The sequence below is a fragment of the Grus americana genome, chromosome 1, assembly GCF_028858705.1.
Source record: "Grus americana isolate bGruAme1 chromosome 1, bGruAme1.mat, whole genome shotgun sequence".
NCBI classification, from domain to species: Eukaryota; Metazoa; Chordata; class Aves; order Gruiformes; family Gruidae; genus Grus; species Grus americana.
The window spans coordinates 171,498,115-171,515,931 of NC_072852.1; the positions used below are offsets into that span (position 1 = coordinate 171,498,115).

At 35.9% G+C, this 17,817-nt stretch overlaps 1 protein-coding gene across 2 annotated transcripts in view; it reads right to left on the minus strand.

Annotated features, from left to right (window-relative positions):
- Positions 1-1,031: 1,031 nt before the first annotated feature.
- NDFIP2 (Nedd4 family interacting protein 2) overlaps positions 1,032-17,817 on the minus strand; it is a 49,614-nt gene continuing 32,828 nt past the window's right edge. For both annotated transcript variants that reach the window (XM_054827810.1, XM_054827801.1), the window contains 4 exons: positions 11,699-11,823; positions 8,537-8,603; positions 4,714-4,819; positions 1,032-2,843 (listed from right to left, as the gene is read on the minus strand). In XM_054827810.1, the coding sequence (XP_054683785.1) occupies positions 4,716-4,819; positions 8,537-8,603; positions 11,699-11,823 (296 nt within the window). In that variant the 3' untranslated portion in view covers positions 1,032-2,843; positions 4,714-4,715. The remainder of the gene's footprint in view (positions 2,844-4,713; positions 4,820-8,536; positions 8,604-11,698; positions 11,824-17,817) is intronic.

Genomic DNA, 17,817 nt, shown 5'->3' on the forward strand with positions numbered 1-17,817 from the left:
AGTGAGACAGAAAAGTGAAAGCTTGGAGAGAACCTCCTCTCTACAAGAAGTCCAGTTTCATCAGTCATCTGCACTGGAGGTACGAGTGATGGATCATTTCTGAAATGCATTAATAGTCGCAGGCTATTTGAATCATATTCAAGATGTCTATCTTCCTGTGGTGTCTATATTAATAAAAGTAGATGACAAAAGTAAAGAAATTACGTTTGTGCCAGTTGCTTGAACAAAATGGAATTTTCTCTCCCCATCTCCCTTTCCCCAGCTGTTTTTGCCCCAAACTTCAAAGCCTTATTTGCATTCATACAAAATCTGTTTACAGTCAACTTTACTGCGATACTGGAGCTTCCTCCCTCCCCCCGGACTAAGACACAAAGCAAAGCTGGCCAGGTGTCTCTAAACCACAGAGCCAGCTGCTCCTAACCAAGCTCACAGGAAATAGCAAGGAAAATATGCAGCATTTGACACATCTGGAATAGATTGCAGAGTCTTTGAAAACAGTGTCCCAATTCCCTTCCTCCTGCTGATGAGATTTCAGGCTACCAAACTGCTGCATCAACTATAGAGGATTAGATAACGTGTACATTTTTAACCCTACGTATTCTTTCTGTCCAAATGAGAATTTTTCAAAGCTAGTCCAGGAAAAAAAAAAACTCACATACAAACAAAAAATCAACAGAAAACCAAAATCCAAGTATCTCTATGAGGCTTTCTATAATAGTGGAGCAAACAGAAATAAAACGATTACAAGACTGCTATTTAATTTGGGAAAACTGATTAGTTGGAAAATAGTACTAGTTGACATTGGTAAACATAGAAAGTGAATCAATATTGCATGCTTTGTTCAGTTGCATTAACTCATTACAAGAAACGTCCTTACAGTTTGTTGCCATAAAACACGGGATGTAAAGGAGAAGAGAGGATTGGTTAGTACCTATTTTGCGAAGTAATTTGTCTGTAATTCCCTGTCGACACAAATATTGCAGTGTGCATTTTTCAACGTGAAGTACAAAAAAACCCAAAAAGCGTAAGTCTTAATTAGCAAAACAAAGCAATGTTTTATTATCTGCTTCTTTTTCATATGGACAATGAATGCAAAAGAACACAGAAACAAACAGATAAGTTTAGAAGGAAATCCCAATTGGATATTGAACATAATACTTAATTTTATTCTTTCCATAAAGAGTTGGGAAGTGGAGGTGCCTGTAAAGTTTTAATCACTTTCAGTATCTCTGAAAGATAAAGAAAACGAATAATGTGACCAGTTTACATATGTATATTTTAAACATTCATTATAGATACAAAACTGAATACAGCACTAGCTTAAAACAACATAAACCTCACTGGTTTTAATGTTAGTAATAAAAAGGCAGAATTCTAATATAAAAAGAAAAACTGGAGGAAAGTATTTGGATTTTTTTTCCTCAAAGGTGCAACCAACAACCAATGTATTTTTGCAACTGAGATTCCAGTTGTACAAAGGACTGAGAGATGTATTCTCCTACTTAAGGAGAAGCATAAATTTCACAAACGTTAAAGGAAACCACACATGCATGAACAGCAGACAGTACCCCTTAAAGAGATGATATTTGTAAGAAAGTAATGGTATACCTTAAATAAATACTGGGAGAGGTGCAACACACATTTTCTACTTTCAGAGCTTTAAAAGTTGTTGTGGGTTTTTTTCTTCATAGATTATTTCCAAAACTACCTTACATTTAAATCAGTTTATTCTGAGGAAATGGGAAAGTATTTATTCTAAACAAGCGTTGCAAGGTAGCTATATGAAATTTTTTTCGAGAAGCCCTTATGGCAGATGTTGTATTTATACTGATCTCAAGACTTCTTAAACAGAACCAGTGTTATAACCCAGGGAATGCATTTGCAATACTCTGTTTCAGGAACAAAGGTACACCTACGAGGACCAAACTGTGTAACCGAGGACTGACAATGTACGGCTGTCCATCCCTGCTAACATGAACAAACTCTATCTTTTAATGGGATCATGCATATGAGTAACAGTCTTTCAGGCTCAAGCCCAAACCAGTTAATAACAATTCATGTGAGGAAAGTTAGGATGAGACAAATGATTGAATGCCTTTACCTCCATCTAATAGTAACTTAATGGCCAATTAACAAAAAAATACGTACATAGCTCTAATATTAAACAAAATTTAGAGAATATGCTGTTACAAAATATATTTTGACATATTTCCTAAGAAGCAATTCAAACAGTCATTTATGCAGAGTTATTTACAGGGGACTCAAAGTGGAGTATCAGTTTTAAGCAAACCAGTATATCGGTTTGAATTTGATAAAATATTGGTGAATACAAGTCTGTGACAACAAGGGACTTTGGGGTTTAGTAAACTTAAAAATGTTCTACACAATCATTAGATGAATCTAAATTATATAAAAAACTGTCTGAACTGGTTAATCTGAATCATTTAATGCATTCCATTGTACTCAAAGTTCAGATCAGCAAGTCAGTGGTACGTACGCACTGTGAAACAGGTTACCACTTCAATCTTTCAGATAGAACAAGCACAGATTAACCAAGTCTGACTGTACCTAATCTATACTAACAGATGGTTTATTCTTACTTCAGTACTATCTTTTTAATAAGCACATAAACAAATGTGCTAAAACAAAAGGCAGCAATTATAAATATTTACTAGAATGACCAGGACTGGCATTTGAGCATAAACCATCCCGTCATTAGTTTTTGAAGCCATTTCTTCACTAATTTGTCTTCTGGTTTTAGTAGTCTTCTATTAACTTGGAGGGTTACAGATCATCTGAAAGTTTCACACTGGTATAGGAAAGGAATGTCTGTTCGATGCAGTCTGGAGATAAAAAAAGAGTTGTACTTCAGTTCATCGCAGTGATTCACTAGAAGTAGCATTGCTAGCTGAAGTTAAACCTAGAAGCAGCAAAACAGCAGCCTTTCCCTCCCCATGTCAGGATAGGTGAAAAAACTTATTTTGTTATCATTTAAAAAGAACACCTGAGAATATTTTGTAACTGTAGAGGTAATATTTTTATTTATTAAAACTAATAGTCACTGTAGAGGAAATTTCCTGTCTATGCAAGAACAGGGACATTTAAGTGCGACAGCAATTAATTTGAACTTCTTGTTTCAATGCTTAAGATACTTTGAAAAAATAATATTTACAAGTCCAGCGCTCTAACGGATCTTATCAGCCCATACCTCTCAGTGATGCTTATAGGTAAAGAAAAAATTCAAAGCCACTGAACTCAGACAGGACAACTCATTAACTTCAGTTAATGCTGAATTAAATAGAGTTTTGTCCCAAAGCAGAATTTTAACCGTGGCAGAACAAAGAATCCCAGACCACATTATCGTACACTCTCATTATTCTCTTCAGGCTACAGTTTCAAAATAACAATTAACCCTAACAATATTATTTAATTATATATATAAAATTATATAATATTATTTTTTAAATAGTATTTTTACACTTTATTTTACTGAAAGCTAACATACATTTTCAGTCTCATCTCTACAAGTTTCAGTATTCTGAAGAGGTTACCATATTACTAAGAAAAGGAGAGATATGTAACTACTGTAAAAACGAAATGCTGCCATGTAGATACCAATTTAGGTTGTTTACTAAAAGGTAATATACACCTTAGTTATTTAAGTTTAACCGCATAATTTTGACAAAATGGCACATTAAGAAGAAATATTGTTACAGTTATATTAACAGATTTTTTCCATGATCAAGAACTATATAGTATAGCACAAGTATTTATTAGCTGTTTTGAAATGTGTATCACTGTCTTTTATAAAAGGAACCTTTTTTTTTTTCCCCCTAGGCAAATACTGTCTCATTTTTTTTCATGCTTAGATAATGTGTTGCTGGTTACTTCACACTGGTCCTGTGACCAACCCTGGAAAAAAATTACAAAAATCTGCTTTATTACAGCAAACACAGCTTCTCAGTTAAGCCAAAATACAGTGTTTAGGCATTTTAAGTAAAATGCAGAGTAATGAAAATGCTACAGTGCTTATTTTGAGGCTTAGATTTATCTCATCATGCAGTTAAAGTACAAAAAGTTAAACGGAGATCCCTGGTTTAAGTTACACAGTAAAGTCCAATAGATCCACCTAATGGATAAAAAGTATTAAAAAAGGGTGGATATGTGCCAGACTGATTAGTCAGCTACCTGAAGGATATATAAAGCACACTGTCACATACACAATAATCATACTTGTACATGACTGTCTTAATCCAGTCACGTAAAGAGAAACAATACTCATCTACTGTTTGCATGGTCAGACCCAGGTCAATCAGACTTAATATGCAGGCAGATCAGTGCTTCCTAACTTGCTGACAACAGATTGACTACTAAAGCTGGTTTTCCAACGCAAAGGACGGTATCCTGACAGGCAGCAGATGCTGTTTCTTGCTTCAGAAAAACAACAGGTTCCTCTTTGGTTTTGTTACTCAGTGTTAGTTCTAGGGAGGACTGGAGGCAAAAAGGATGCATTATTTGCTTTCAAATTTCCTGACTTCGGAGACTTCAAGTATTTCTGAGTCCACGTAGAATATAGACAACATTCAGGACAGATGTTCAAAACCATGCAACTTCTGTTTTGTGATAGAAGTTTGATTGTTTATTTTTAAATTAAGAATTTAATTATTCTCAGTTTTCCTAGGAGAGAAAATCTTATCACTAAAAATTGCTTACCTTCAGTACAAGAAAAAAAATCTTGTTCTGTGAGCAGCTGCCATGCTTTCAGACATATTTCTGACTTTAAGATAATTAACAAAGCCTCGAAAGAACAGGAGAAGTCCTGAAAGTGTAGAAAACGCACAAAATGAGGTGTATCAACCTAAGTACACGCTATCCCACATTACTCTTATTTTAATAAACTTTTTTACAATCTAGGTTATACAAAGTGAGGTCTTTACACATCATTCACAAATTCAACAAGCAAGTCTTCTGCTTTTATCTTGTAATATTAGGATACAGCCTTATGGAAGGCTTTTCAGAAATTTTACACTCATTCTGGGTTCAAGTATTGTCTGCTAAAATGACTGCATGAAAGAATGAAAAAAGAAGAAAAAAGAAAGAATACATTCTGCATATTCTTTTCAAGTAGAATTCTTAAAATAAGTTACTAATGTCTTAGAAGACTACTCGAACCACAAAACATACCTTTAGCAACGTCTAAGATAAATGTATTGCAAGTCAAGAGAAGAAAGAAAAAAAAAAAGGAAAAAATAAAGAGAAAGACAGTACAGATTGCTCTAGCAACAAGCCAATAGTAAATTATAGTAGACTATGGCTTGAGATTTAACCATCCAGGAAAATACATGTGGTCCAAGAGGAGGAAGAACAACAGTCAATTCAAAGAAAATTACTCAACGTGTTATGATTACATTTAGAACTCCACATTTCAATTATTTTTAAATATTTAAATTTAACTGCATTTGAAAGACTATTTCAGCTCTGGTCAGAGGAACAAGAGATACAGAATAGTCACACAGAAGGTACAGTTGTAACAATGGAAATCGCTAACATGATGTTGTCAACATCATTTTACCAATTCAGAAATTTGCTGGACATCTGAACAAACCAACCCAGAAAAACACATTGTTGCATAGTGGACACAGCTCTTTGGCCCATTTTCCTCCACTAAAGTAAACATCAACAGATTAATCCAGTCATCAGTTGGATCAGGGAGAATCCAACAAGAGATAAAACTATCTGCCCAAAAAGTTGGAGGGCCGAAATATGAATTCCACATCCAGTGGAAAGAAACACGAGCCTAGAGAGCAATCTTCCTCATTTAATGAACATGTAGGTACCTTGAAGATATATGCTTACATGTATACATACACATATACATAAAGATTCAAATGAAAATCTAAACCGAAGCTTAACAAATTCAGCAAAGGATTTAATCCTTTTCATCATCTTACATGCTAATAAACAATCTCTATGGTTACACTGATATTTTGCTATGTGATGCACTTTTTCTTCCTGCTCTCCAGGTCGAAACTCTTGATTTTTTTTTTTCCCCCCGCTCTGCTCATTTCTTCTCTAAATGCTTTTTGCTTGTAAATTTTTATTATACCTTCTTTTTGCTTTTTTAAAACCAAAGCCTCATTAGGACACAAACCAAAACCCAAACACAGAGAATAATCTGTCAACCACTGGAACTTTGACCCAAGCCAGACACATTTCTGTGATTAAGGTGAATTCTGCATAGAGAAGAAAGCACTAAGATCTGGATCAAAGTCTACAACAAAAGCTGCTACCCAGACGTTACCAGAGATAGTCCCACATTCTACTGAAAAGCAGCTGAAACAGCAAAAGGTGGGCAGGCAGCTCTTCAGCTGCCTGAAAACATACTTTCTGCATTACACATGTTGGAAAACCAGTCCAAGTTCAACCCATATTTTATATTTCTTTGTTTAGGGAAGGAAAAAAACCCATCACTTTCCATTGTGTTCCTCAAAAAGAAACATTGGCTAATGTTTAAATTTAAAAATTAGGATTGTCTCTCTCATCAATTTGTTCACTGTACATGACAGCTCCTTGGAAGTAGACCACTTCACTTTTCCATGAAGCATGAGCAGATTTTTCCAGATGTTGAAAGAAGGGAAGGGAACAAAAACAAGTAGGTGAACACCAGAAGAGAGGAGAAGGTGGCAATAGGTGGGCTCAAGTATGTCAAAAGACTAAGCAAAAGAAATAATCCAACTGAGTCCATTCACTTCTGGAGAGACACAGCACATGCTACTTCACACGCTCTAATGGAAAAGTTATCCGAAACAATAAAAGGCAGATCTGGTTGGCATTGTTCCCATGACTTGATAATACTCTTCCATGTCCTGCTAAGTAGCTCTGTTGGGTTAAATCCTTCTATGGTGTTCCAGCAATCTCGGTATATCCACTTTACCAGTTTAAAAACACTTTTGGCATCTTTCATGCAAAACATTCATAAGACAAGGGAACGTTGACTGCTGGATGCATACTGCATGCCTCACTTTTATTCCAAGGCATATTATAAACTTTGTGAGTTAAAGAAAAAAAATTATCTTGAAACAATTAAGACTGAAAATAAGGCTCTCCTTCCTAAGTCTAAGTGAGCTAACTTCTGAACAAGTGCTGCAAAATACTAGTAAAAAGAGAAAGTACAAATGCGCAGCTTTTTCTATAGACACGGTGGGGGGAAAATTTTAGGGGAAGAACACACTATTTTCATCCAAGTGAAAAATGTGTCAAATCTCAGACACCACAAGGGTTTGTTTTAATTAAAGATTTATCTGGAGATATCTGTACATGTAAAGAGTCACTTCACTTCCTACTTAAATATAATCACCTCAAAGAGAATACGAAAGCATTCAAGGGACTGATGCTGTGACGTGTTAAACGTTTGCAGTTTCGACATATCTCAAGCAACCAAGTACACAACAGTAGACCAAACTGAATATTAAGAAGTCTGATGAACGCCCTCAAAGTTTACTAAAAGGCAGACAGAGAAAGTTTTAGGAAACATCATTTAAGATTTCTGGCATTTCCTGTGAGATAAATAGCGAGTCACAAACAGTCACGATCTCAGTGTTGGGTTTGGTTTTTTTTTTTCTTAAGATTTACTCTACATTTCATTCTAACATTTGCTGTTAGCCATTGGAGTCAATTGACTCAAAGGGAAGAGTGCCACCTACTGAACCAGCAAGAGTTTACTATATTTCCAGAGCTAGAAATTAAAATGGATAGTAGAATCCACTTCTGTAAGACAAAATCATTCCAGATTCTATATTCAGATTACAAAATCAACAGTAGGAAAAAAGGTATAGTGGTCGGGGTTTGGTATATCCTATTTAAAAACAGACAGAAGAGCAGAATTTAATGCATATAATAAGACTTTGAACACGGGCAGACAGACCTCTTAAGAGAAAGCTGACATCATGGGAGCACTGTGATCAGAAAGCATGAAGCCATTCTCTTGTCCGACTGAGAAACTACTGATGCAGTATGCATTTCAAAGGACTAGAAAAGGACATTTCATGACCTATGTACAAGACAGCAGACTCCACCTTCCTAGGATCAGTCACACTGCTTAGAATTTAATACTTGACATACAGGTTTATACCTGTATATGTAAGTACTAGGTTTACAGGTAAGTACTAGGTATCACTTGCTTTTCAGTATGTTCTCTACATAAAGCCAAAGTTCTGTTAAACAGTTCCGCACCCCTAGATCAGTAGAAGCAGCTTAAAAAGCACAAATTACAAGTCTCAGGTATGTACATAATTACATATGTAGAACAAAATTTTCTGAGTTGAAGGTTATTTGAATAGTTCACAGTTCACAGAATACCACCACTATGGTAAGCAGTAACTTATGAATACTACGGAAATAAAAACAACACACAAAACTATCAGCAGCTAAAGAAAAACACATAGCTAAACATGTTACAGAACTCTTACTTACAATGACATGATTCATCTTTAAGTACTTCCACATCTAACCAGAAATGTTTTCAATTGCCACTTACCAAGTACAAGAAATATCCACCAAAGCCAGTACTGTCCATTGAAATATCCAGTAAAATAATCTGAAAACTGAAATACATACATGAGGCTTAGCTGCAGTAAGACAGATGACAGACATATTTAACGCACTATGCAAACACAGAAAACACAGAGGAAAAAGCAAATTTAAATAAAAGTAATATATTCCACTAAAATGCAAAACTGGTATTTGTGCAGCAGTTTAATATACAAATAACACTTTCAGTGTCAGCTGGTCTGTGGCAAAGTTATTTTAAAACCTCTAAAAAATGTGTGTGTATGTGTATACATATTTAAATATATATACATGTATTAAAAAAACTTGTATTACTCACAGAATCATCTGACGTTTTCTATTATAATGAATCACCACTTGTGGATTTTCCTTTTCCCCCCGCCCAATGCCTGCCATCCCAAACACATTACAGCAGCCTGCTGCTTTAGATATTAACACCAAAAGCCACATTAGTTTAATCTTATCAGACAGGGATGTTCTGCTGACCCCTCAAAAGAAGAGCTTTTGACCTTCTGTATACCCCCTACTGTTAATCGCTGCCAAGAATACCAGCCCCATAAAGACCCCCAACTCATTAAAGTCTTTTCATTTTCAAACCAGCATTCAGTTCCCAGCAGTGAGCTGAACACCAACTAAATGAACCTTGAAGTGGCATTTCAACTGTTCCTGTTAGTGACCACGGTAGACAGTTTTGTCCTCCCTGTGATGTGGGAGGCAGCTGGAGGGCAGGGTGTGATGGTATTGGAGACAGGTATCTGTGCCTTTACCAGACTCCAGACTGCATGCTTCACTGATAAAAAGGCTAATCAAATGTCTCCAAAACTCACATAAGTAGTAGGAACGGGGAGATGTGTGAAAAGTTGCCAGAAGGAATAAAATAACCTATTTAGTAGCTCTGCACACTTTTCATACGCTTCCCATCCTACTATCATTCAGAATGCTTACTGCATCCTGCCACAGTGCTTCCCATTTGCCACTTCTAGAACATTTCAGTAGTATCAACCAAGAAATCATGTAATTCAAGCAGGTAATTCAGGGTTTTTTTAAGTAAGAAAAAAAAAAGGAAAAAAGAAGATACTGAGCCACATATGCAACCAGATAAAAATCCAAGACATTTAAAGAACTCTAGATACAGGTTTGGTTTTTTTTTTTCAAGTAACTGTGCACTGAGAACTACATGTTTTCTCCAGAATAAAGCTAGATCATGTGAATTCTTTAAAGGTTTAATCCTGTACTGTATTCATTTCTATGGGCAATCCAAGAAAAAAAAAATCAAGAAACAGAAATGCTAAGTTGAACTAAAAAATTGGTACTTATACTATCACTATATAAATACTAGCATCTCTATGACTTGGCAGAGTAAGCATTTCATATTTTGACACTTCATTAAAATATCAAATGAATAGTCAACTCCCAGGAAGCTGACAGCATTATTAATCCCGTCTCACTCGACAGTCAGTATTTTCAATTCTCTAAACATATATACCAATACATTTTTTTTTTTAAGTTACAATTTCATTTAATTGGAAAGAAGATTTACTAAAACCAGTAATCGAATACTGGCCTACGTGCCTTACTTTCACACTTCCTTTAGGCAGAGGCAGCCATAGCTGTAGAATTTCAACAGCAAAATTGTGCTTTTATTCTTTCCTCCCCTCCCCAGTAAAAACCGATACAAAGAGAGTACACGTGAACTTAGACTGTTTAGACACTATAAAGTTTTGTACTCGTGACCCTGAGTGAGGAAGGGTAGCACAAGCCTTCGGAGGAGCTTGAAACAAAGGAACAGAACAATTTTGTGCACAGACACATGCTGGTGTGTCACCATTAAAGCAAAATTGTTGGCATACACCTTAAGAGCTTTTTGCTTATTTTCTGCTCCCTCTAGAAAGGGAGACAACATAGGAAGATGATAATCGTCACTACGAAAAAACCCCGCCCCTGAGGTCTTGGAATTGGTCAGCTCTAATATTTTGGAATTAGTAACAGATTATATATAAGAATTTAAATATAGTCTAGAACACAGTAATTCTTCAAGGAAGTTTAGCATATATTAATTTTTGTTACGAGCACATTTTCAAGTGGACAGGAATAATAAAACTGACACAATGAGCAAGTTCTGCCCTCTGTTTAGCATGCCTCAAGGGAAGCTGAAAATATCCCCAATGAATCCATAGTTAAAAAATTCATGTCTTCTCACTCCCTAAAGATAAATTCCATCCCAAACCCTGAATTCCAACTAAATACACCAGAATCACATCTGGTCCAGCAGCATTCCCCTGCCCTGGGGAAGAAAAAAAAATATACAGGAAGGATCATGCAATCTCTTCTCTCTACAATCCTTGTACTATCGTGCTAAGAGCAAATCAAGTTACTAGCACACAGAAAAAAAATAAAAGAAATTCAGAGTTGGCAGGGCATAAAAGATAACTAAGTTATCCGAGATCTCTTTCTTCATTAGAGAATTTTAATGAGATTTTAAATGTTGTGTCTCTCAGACATGTAGAATTCAAGTTCAGAAAGAATCATTACATTTCATCTAGCATCCACTTAGTCAGCTACGTAACTTCCATTTGGTTAACATACCTTTCTGAAAAGTATCTAGTCTTGCAGTGAAAATATCAAGAAATTGAGCATCTAAGAGGGTAAAATGTGACTACATATTCAATTTTGACTTGATTCACTGTGTACCTTACAAGGAATGAAAGAATCAGATACAAGGAAGCAATGTTTTCTGATCCCCCCTCCACGGATAGGCTGAGCCATTTATAAATCTTTCATATAGGACACTATAATACCAGTGACATTTTAGGTACTTGCTCCACTTCTTCTGTACGCTTGTAAATATTTGTGCAAAGAATGAGTCATTCTGCATTTATTTTAGTGGAAAGATGAACGTAAAATGTTATGTCAGGTAAAAATAGATTAAGCTTCATCATTAGTAAGCATATACAAAGATATAGCAAGTAAATTCTCTACTAAAGTGGAAGTTAGAGAAAATTCTAGGCATTGTGTTAAGCACTGGAATTTAATTTACTGATTTTTAATTCCATTATTATATATCCTTGTCTAAGTTGTTATGGTTTGGTTCTATAAACAGAGTCTGTACAGTGTGAATCAAGAAACATACCCGTACAATGAGAATCCATTTGATCAGGGAGAGACCAAATCCACAGATTGCACCATACCTTCCAGCTATGGTATTTGTTATACAGAAGGATAAACAAAATCCAATCCAGTTGAAAATAAATGCCACTATAAAATAAAAGAAACAGTAGCTTCTGTTAATCTGTATAGATAAGCAAACAGACTTAACATTAATTTCACTTTTAAACTAATAAGGACATGCTTACACAGTCAGTAATTCCCTTCCGGTAATTCAGGCTTTCAGAGATTGACTTTGAACCCAGACATTCCCCATGGTATAGTCACTTAATAACAAAGCAAATGGTAAACAGGCTGGAACCTACTACTTTAAACAAGAGAAAATTCCAACTTAAAAGAAAGCATTACATTGCTACAGAAATCTAACCAGATGACACTAGACAGGAGGGGTAAATGCAAACAAAGGACTATAACATACAAGACTTGGATTAAAACAAAGAAAAAAAACCAACCTTGCTACACTTTTATAACCAAAAATATAGTTATATGCACACATACATGCATGTATCAAGGCTGCATATTCAGCTTTATCCAGTTTGGATTGAACAGAATAAAAGTATCTGCTCTTGCTCTGTAAACATAGTACAGAAATGAAGATAAGTTGAGAAGCTGATGTTTCATTGGTTACTGTCTTCTCTTTTAGATCTACATTCAAGCATAACACGTAAAAAGCCTTGGAAGTTTTACACAGAAGCTTAAGAAATCAAGAAACAAAAAGGACATAGAGCATAACTACCACTGTTACTTCAATTAACACTTTCACACAACTCCCAGTAATTTTACAATTTAAAGTTTCATATCTGCATACGTACTTGGCAATCAACATCATCATCTGTATTGACTTCAGTTTGTGTGCATTAGGGCAAAGTGTGGAAACTCTCAATTAAGTCATGTCCCAGCTTTGGCAGTAAGTGAGGGCAACTTAAAAAAAAAAACAAACCAACCACCACCAAACAGAAGAGCTGGGGGAGCTGGCGGAAGATGATAATTCAGGAGTTCTGGAGGGGACAAGACGGTGGAAAATTGAAAACATTTGAGAAACCCACAATAAACACAAAAACCACTGAAGAGGCAAGCAGGAATGGAAGGGGGGTAGAGAGAAACAAAACTCTGCACGCAGATCCTTAATGTTTTAAATCCCCAAACTTAGGGGAAAAACAAAAACCACATAAAATTCAGACATTAAATCACCACAGAAAAAAAAAAGGTCTGTCTTTTACTGAAAAGTTTGAACATTTACAGCAAAAATTAGGAACAGAAAATTGGTCAATGTTTTTCTTAAAAGTCAATTTGGGAGTATTATCTATAAACAACCACTTTTTCTGTAATTTAAAACTTTGTTACTACTTCTCCAACAATCCACACGAAGATGCAATGATTTGCCCACAAATGCAAAACTAGTCTGTATGACTGCAGTGGGATTCCATGAACTGTAAAGAAATTGAAGTTCCAATTTTGGAAGACGTTACGTCAACACAGTCATTTTGTGCAAGTGAGAAAACATCTTGCTTCGGGCAGAGCCATAGGTAACAGATGGTGGCAATGAGAAAGCTTACTTTTATGCTAATCACTAATCTTAAAAAAACAAACAAACAAACAAAAAAAAAACCCGAAACCGCAACAACTTTGAATAAATGCTGATCCAAATTGGTATATGCAGAGAAGGAGAAAAAAAGATAATTTCTATTACATAAGAACTACAGAACACTGTGACCCTAACATTTAACTATCTTTCCAAAACACAAGAAAAGCATTTACATTTGAGAAAGCTTGGATACATTGTTTTGAAAACAGGATTTCTCTATTTTAAGCAAGCTCTCCAAATCCACCACACTCTTAACAGTCACAGATTTCAGAAAGCTAGTTCTTCTGACGTGTCTCTCTCTCTGTCTCAACATAACAGCTTACTGGTCTCTCCCCTTCTTCTCACTACTCAAGCTGCAAAGGGTGACTGTAACTGTGGCTCCAAAGATAGGTATGCTAAAAAGGACAGAAGATAAGACATGTTTCTAACGGACTATGCAGACTAGAGGATTTCCCAGAATACCTACAATTTTAATAGATGTATTTTTTACAAAATAAGGATTTTTATAATACCTGAACAAATTTGTACACACATTATAAAAATTACAGATTTCCCAATCATAAATATAGGAGGGAGAAAAAAATTAGTTCTTAGAATTAAAGTTGAACACAGTGATAATTTTACCCTCCTTTCAATTGACCTAAAGGAATATTCAAAATAGAACCCACAGTCCCTGGATGAGTATTAGGCAAACATTTAGTGCTAAGTTGTTTGTCCAGCTCCTGAGAGCAAAGGCATCATGAGCATATTCCAATGTTGTTCACAATACCTTTTCTCCCCTTTAACCAATGTGCTGTTCCATCAGTTTATGTAAGTGGGAAAGAAAAGGGATAAACTATACAGAAGTTGTAAACTACGGAAGTTCACATATCCCAATAAAAGTGGACTATATACAGAAGAAAAATCTCACTATTTAAGTTTGGATCTGTAACATCCACTAAAAAAATTCTGCATAGAGGACCTAATCAAAATTCCCTGTCTTCAGCTGTATGAGGAACATATTACTTCCACCTCTGTAAAACCTAGGTAACACGTAGGGGAAATTCCCCCAACAATGCCTTGGTGTTGCATCATTTTAACAAAGTTAAGATGGGCAACAATAATGTCTACATATTTTCAATCTTTCCCATCGTTTCTCTCACCTCCCATGTTCTATTGCTACTCCAAAAATCATCTTCACTGTCTCATTCTGGTTGCCAAATCCATTCTTTCGTTTCAGAAATTCATCTCCAGCTTCTGAGCAAACTGCAACAAATGAGATTTTTATCTATCTTCCAAGTGTTTCTCTCCACATCAAGATTAGCCTTATCTACCTGTCGGTATCTTTTCCCATGATGATTTCCATGTATACCCTCTGCCAGTCATGCAAGTTGTCTGAGCTTTGCAGCCTATGCTGCATCTGGTTAAGAGTTACTAACATTATTTTCTGTATAATTCCTGCCTCACCTAATTATTGCAATAAAAGTTGCCTATAATTTTCATCCCTATGTTGCCACAGAGAAGCCACAGCACAAGTTTCAATACAATGGTGAGGGGAGAGACTAGTAAAAGGAAACATCTACTATTTTCTCTAGATGTATCTACTTCCTTCTCTATCTACTAGAGACAACTAAGTCATTGTATAAGCTTCTTGCTGCAATAAATGCAATCCTCCACTATTTGCCTGCATCCACTCACTTTGAGAAACATAAGTGACACTGCTCAGCAGTTAAAGAGATGACCTCATCCTTCATACTCCTTCAGTTTCCCATGGCATTCTCACACAGACAATGTTCCTGGTCTGACACTAACACACACAATCAGAAAGAAGAAAGCCATTGCTAAAAATTAGATAGAAAGTCTAATAAGCTGCTACAACCACATCATGATTTTAACTGAAAAAGCGTTAACTACTGTTTACTGCATCCTCTTCATGCAATCACATTGTGCCTTCACCTTATAGGCTCGCACTGCAAGACTAACCACTCTGCAGCAACAATTGTTTCCTATCCCAGACATTGCTAGTGTTTAGATTAATTCTTGAGCCCAGCTTTCAGCTATTGTCCTTTCTTTTAATAAATTTCAGACATTTAAGATGAAACTCACACTAACTGCGCTGGCATCACAATTTCAGTCTCCTCCTTTGCTCCTGTAACACCATACAGACAAGTGGGACTGATAAAAGCAAGACTTTTGGGTTTTATACATTCCTGAAGTGACAACAAGAGCAGAAAGTAAGTCTGCACTAATTTAATTCACATAAAAAGAATAGAATCATTAGAGTTATTTCCTTATGACAACAAAACTCAAAAAATAGGTAAGAAGCTGCTTTTTGGGAGGAGGAGGGCTGGACTAATAGTCTTTTTTAATAAAAAGTCTTCTTGATATCCAATGCAGCGCGCTTACAACAATGATGATGTACTTTTATTTCTCTTTATGGTTTGCAATAAGATAATCCCAGCTGAAATACAAAGCACAGGATGTTCTAAATGTTGTAAAAGTCTTAGAATCTGACATGCAAAATAAGGCTATCAATCAGCTATTTGCACACCCAAAGCCCTCTTCTGAGGAGAAGTGGTCAGCATAGGATTTTTCATATCAAAAATTAAAATTAGAAGTCTTTTATCTATCGGCAATTCCAAAGAAGCTGGAGTAAAATAATTCAACTTGGTTTTGACAAACAAGCTTGTATACATTGCCATGCTTCATTCTCCAATAACTACAGAGGCAAGGCAAAGATATGTATGAAGCTGTGCTTTGTCATGAATAATTTATTAATCCATGCTTGCTTTTTGTCAATGCTCATTAAGATGAAAAGCAATATTGACACATCTTTTAATTCTACTCCAACTTTCAGGTTTTGAGTTGTACATATTGCAAGACATCAGAAGATGCAATAATGACAAGCATACTAGAACAAATCTGCTTTTTCCTCAATTGTTCTTGCACTTCACTTGCTGATCTTTTTTACTTAGCTTTCCACAGCTACACATGAATCACTTGTCTTAAGTTTATATGCAGTATCATGAAAAGAAGCTAGCAAAACTGAAGACCTATGTTGGTTCTAAGTTTTAACCATGGCTCAAGCCTGTGATTATAATGGCAACTATATATACAAAAAGCAGTCATGCTCAGTTATATCCTTTATTCCTCGACTTGGTTGTTGAAGGACTTATTTTAATGCACAGCACACACCAAAGAGCTTAATGTTTTGTACTTTGCCTAGGTTTACTTAGCATACTCCAATAAATAACACTTTCCAGATCTTCACACACCACTAGAAATTATTCTTCCCACTTCCTGCATAGAATTTATTCCATTTGTGAACTGGGATACATTTTTGCTGCCTCCTGAAGGGCTCACCTGAAGTCTGACGACGATCACTAGGAAGCATTTGCTATCAACTTCAACAGACAATTATTATTTTTTTCTACTCGGTGATGAATGCTCAAAAACTTCCCTAGGCAATTTATTTGTACTGCTTCGTTATCCTTGTTAGTAAATTTTCTTAACGCCCAACTGGAAGCTTCCTTATTCCAATTATTTTGTATTACATCCAACATGTCTGGAGAAACCATGCAAGTCAAATTCTTTCTGCATAAAGAAAGAAGTTACATGATTGTGTATGAAGGTCAGGTGGGGTCCTCAGACAATCAAAGGGACACAAGCACTCCCCAAACAGTTCCCTTATCTTCTTCCAACATTAGCAATTTCAGTCAAATGACTTCCCCTCAGCTTCTCTTGCATGACTAAGGGAAACCCACGTAACATTCATGATGCAGACACACAGAAGTCAGGTTTCCTAAATTCACCCAGAGGAATCCTCCCACTGGAAACTCAGACCATGCTTACCACTCCTGGGGAAGCGTACAACAGAAGGCTGTGCTAACCCTGAGCTTCTGCTACAACTCTGCTTTCCAACTTGTGCCGCCTGAAATCCCTGAGTGTATCTCCCAGCCTGTGTGCTGGTTATTGGCTGTTTGAAGCATCTAATAGCTTTGAAAACTGCATGAAATTTAGTTTACAAAGTTTTGGTATGGTAATTATCTGTTCCAATATAGCATCTGGGACAATACGTACCTTTACATTTCTCCACAACAACAGATTTTATTGGTGTGAGTTGTACACAATGTTTACATTGCCCAGATGTTGTTCAAAAGAACAAATCATATCTCTATATGAGAACTTAAATTTTGGCTGCAAAATTTTGTTTCTTCCTTTTTATTAACCTGTCTGTGAGGTTCAAATGAATATTAATTTTTCCTAGATTATAGGGACAACCCAAAACTCCTGTCCATGGTTTCAAAGAATCCAGATGAGCTCCACAATTCCTTCTGGGGCCCTCAGGTGAAAAGGCTGGCTGGTATTTCTAAAGCACTCCTTAAACATAAGGGAAAACCATATAAGCCTTTTATTACTGCCCAAAACGACCTCCTTCAGTAATGAACCAGGATAAGCCAATCAGACACAACTCAAAAGACTTCCACTACAGGCAGATTAAGCATGAAAACCAAACCCTT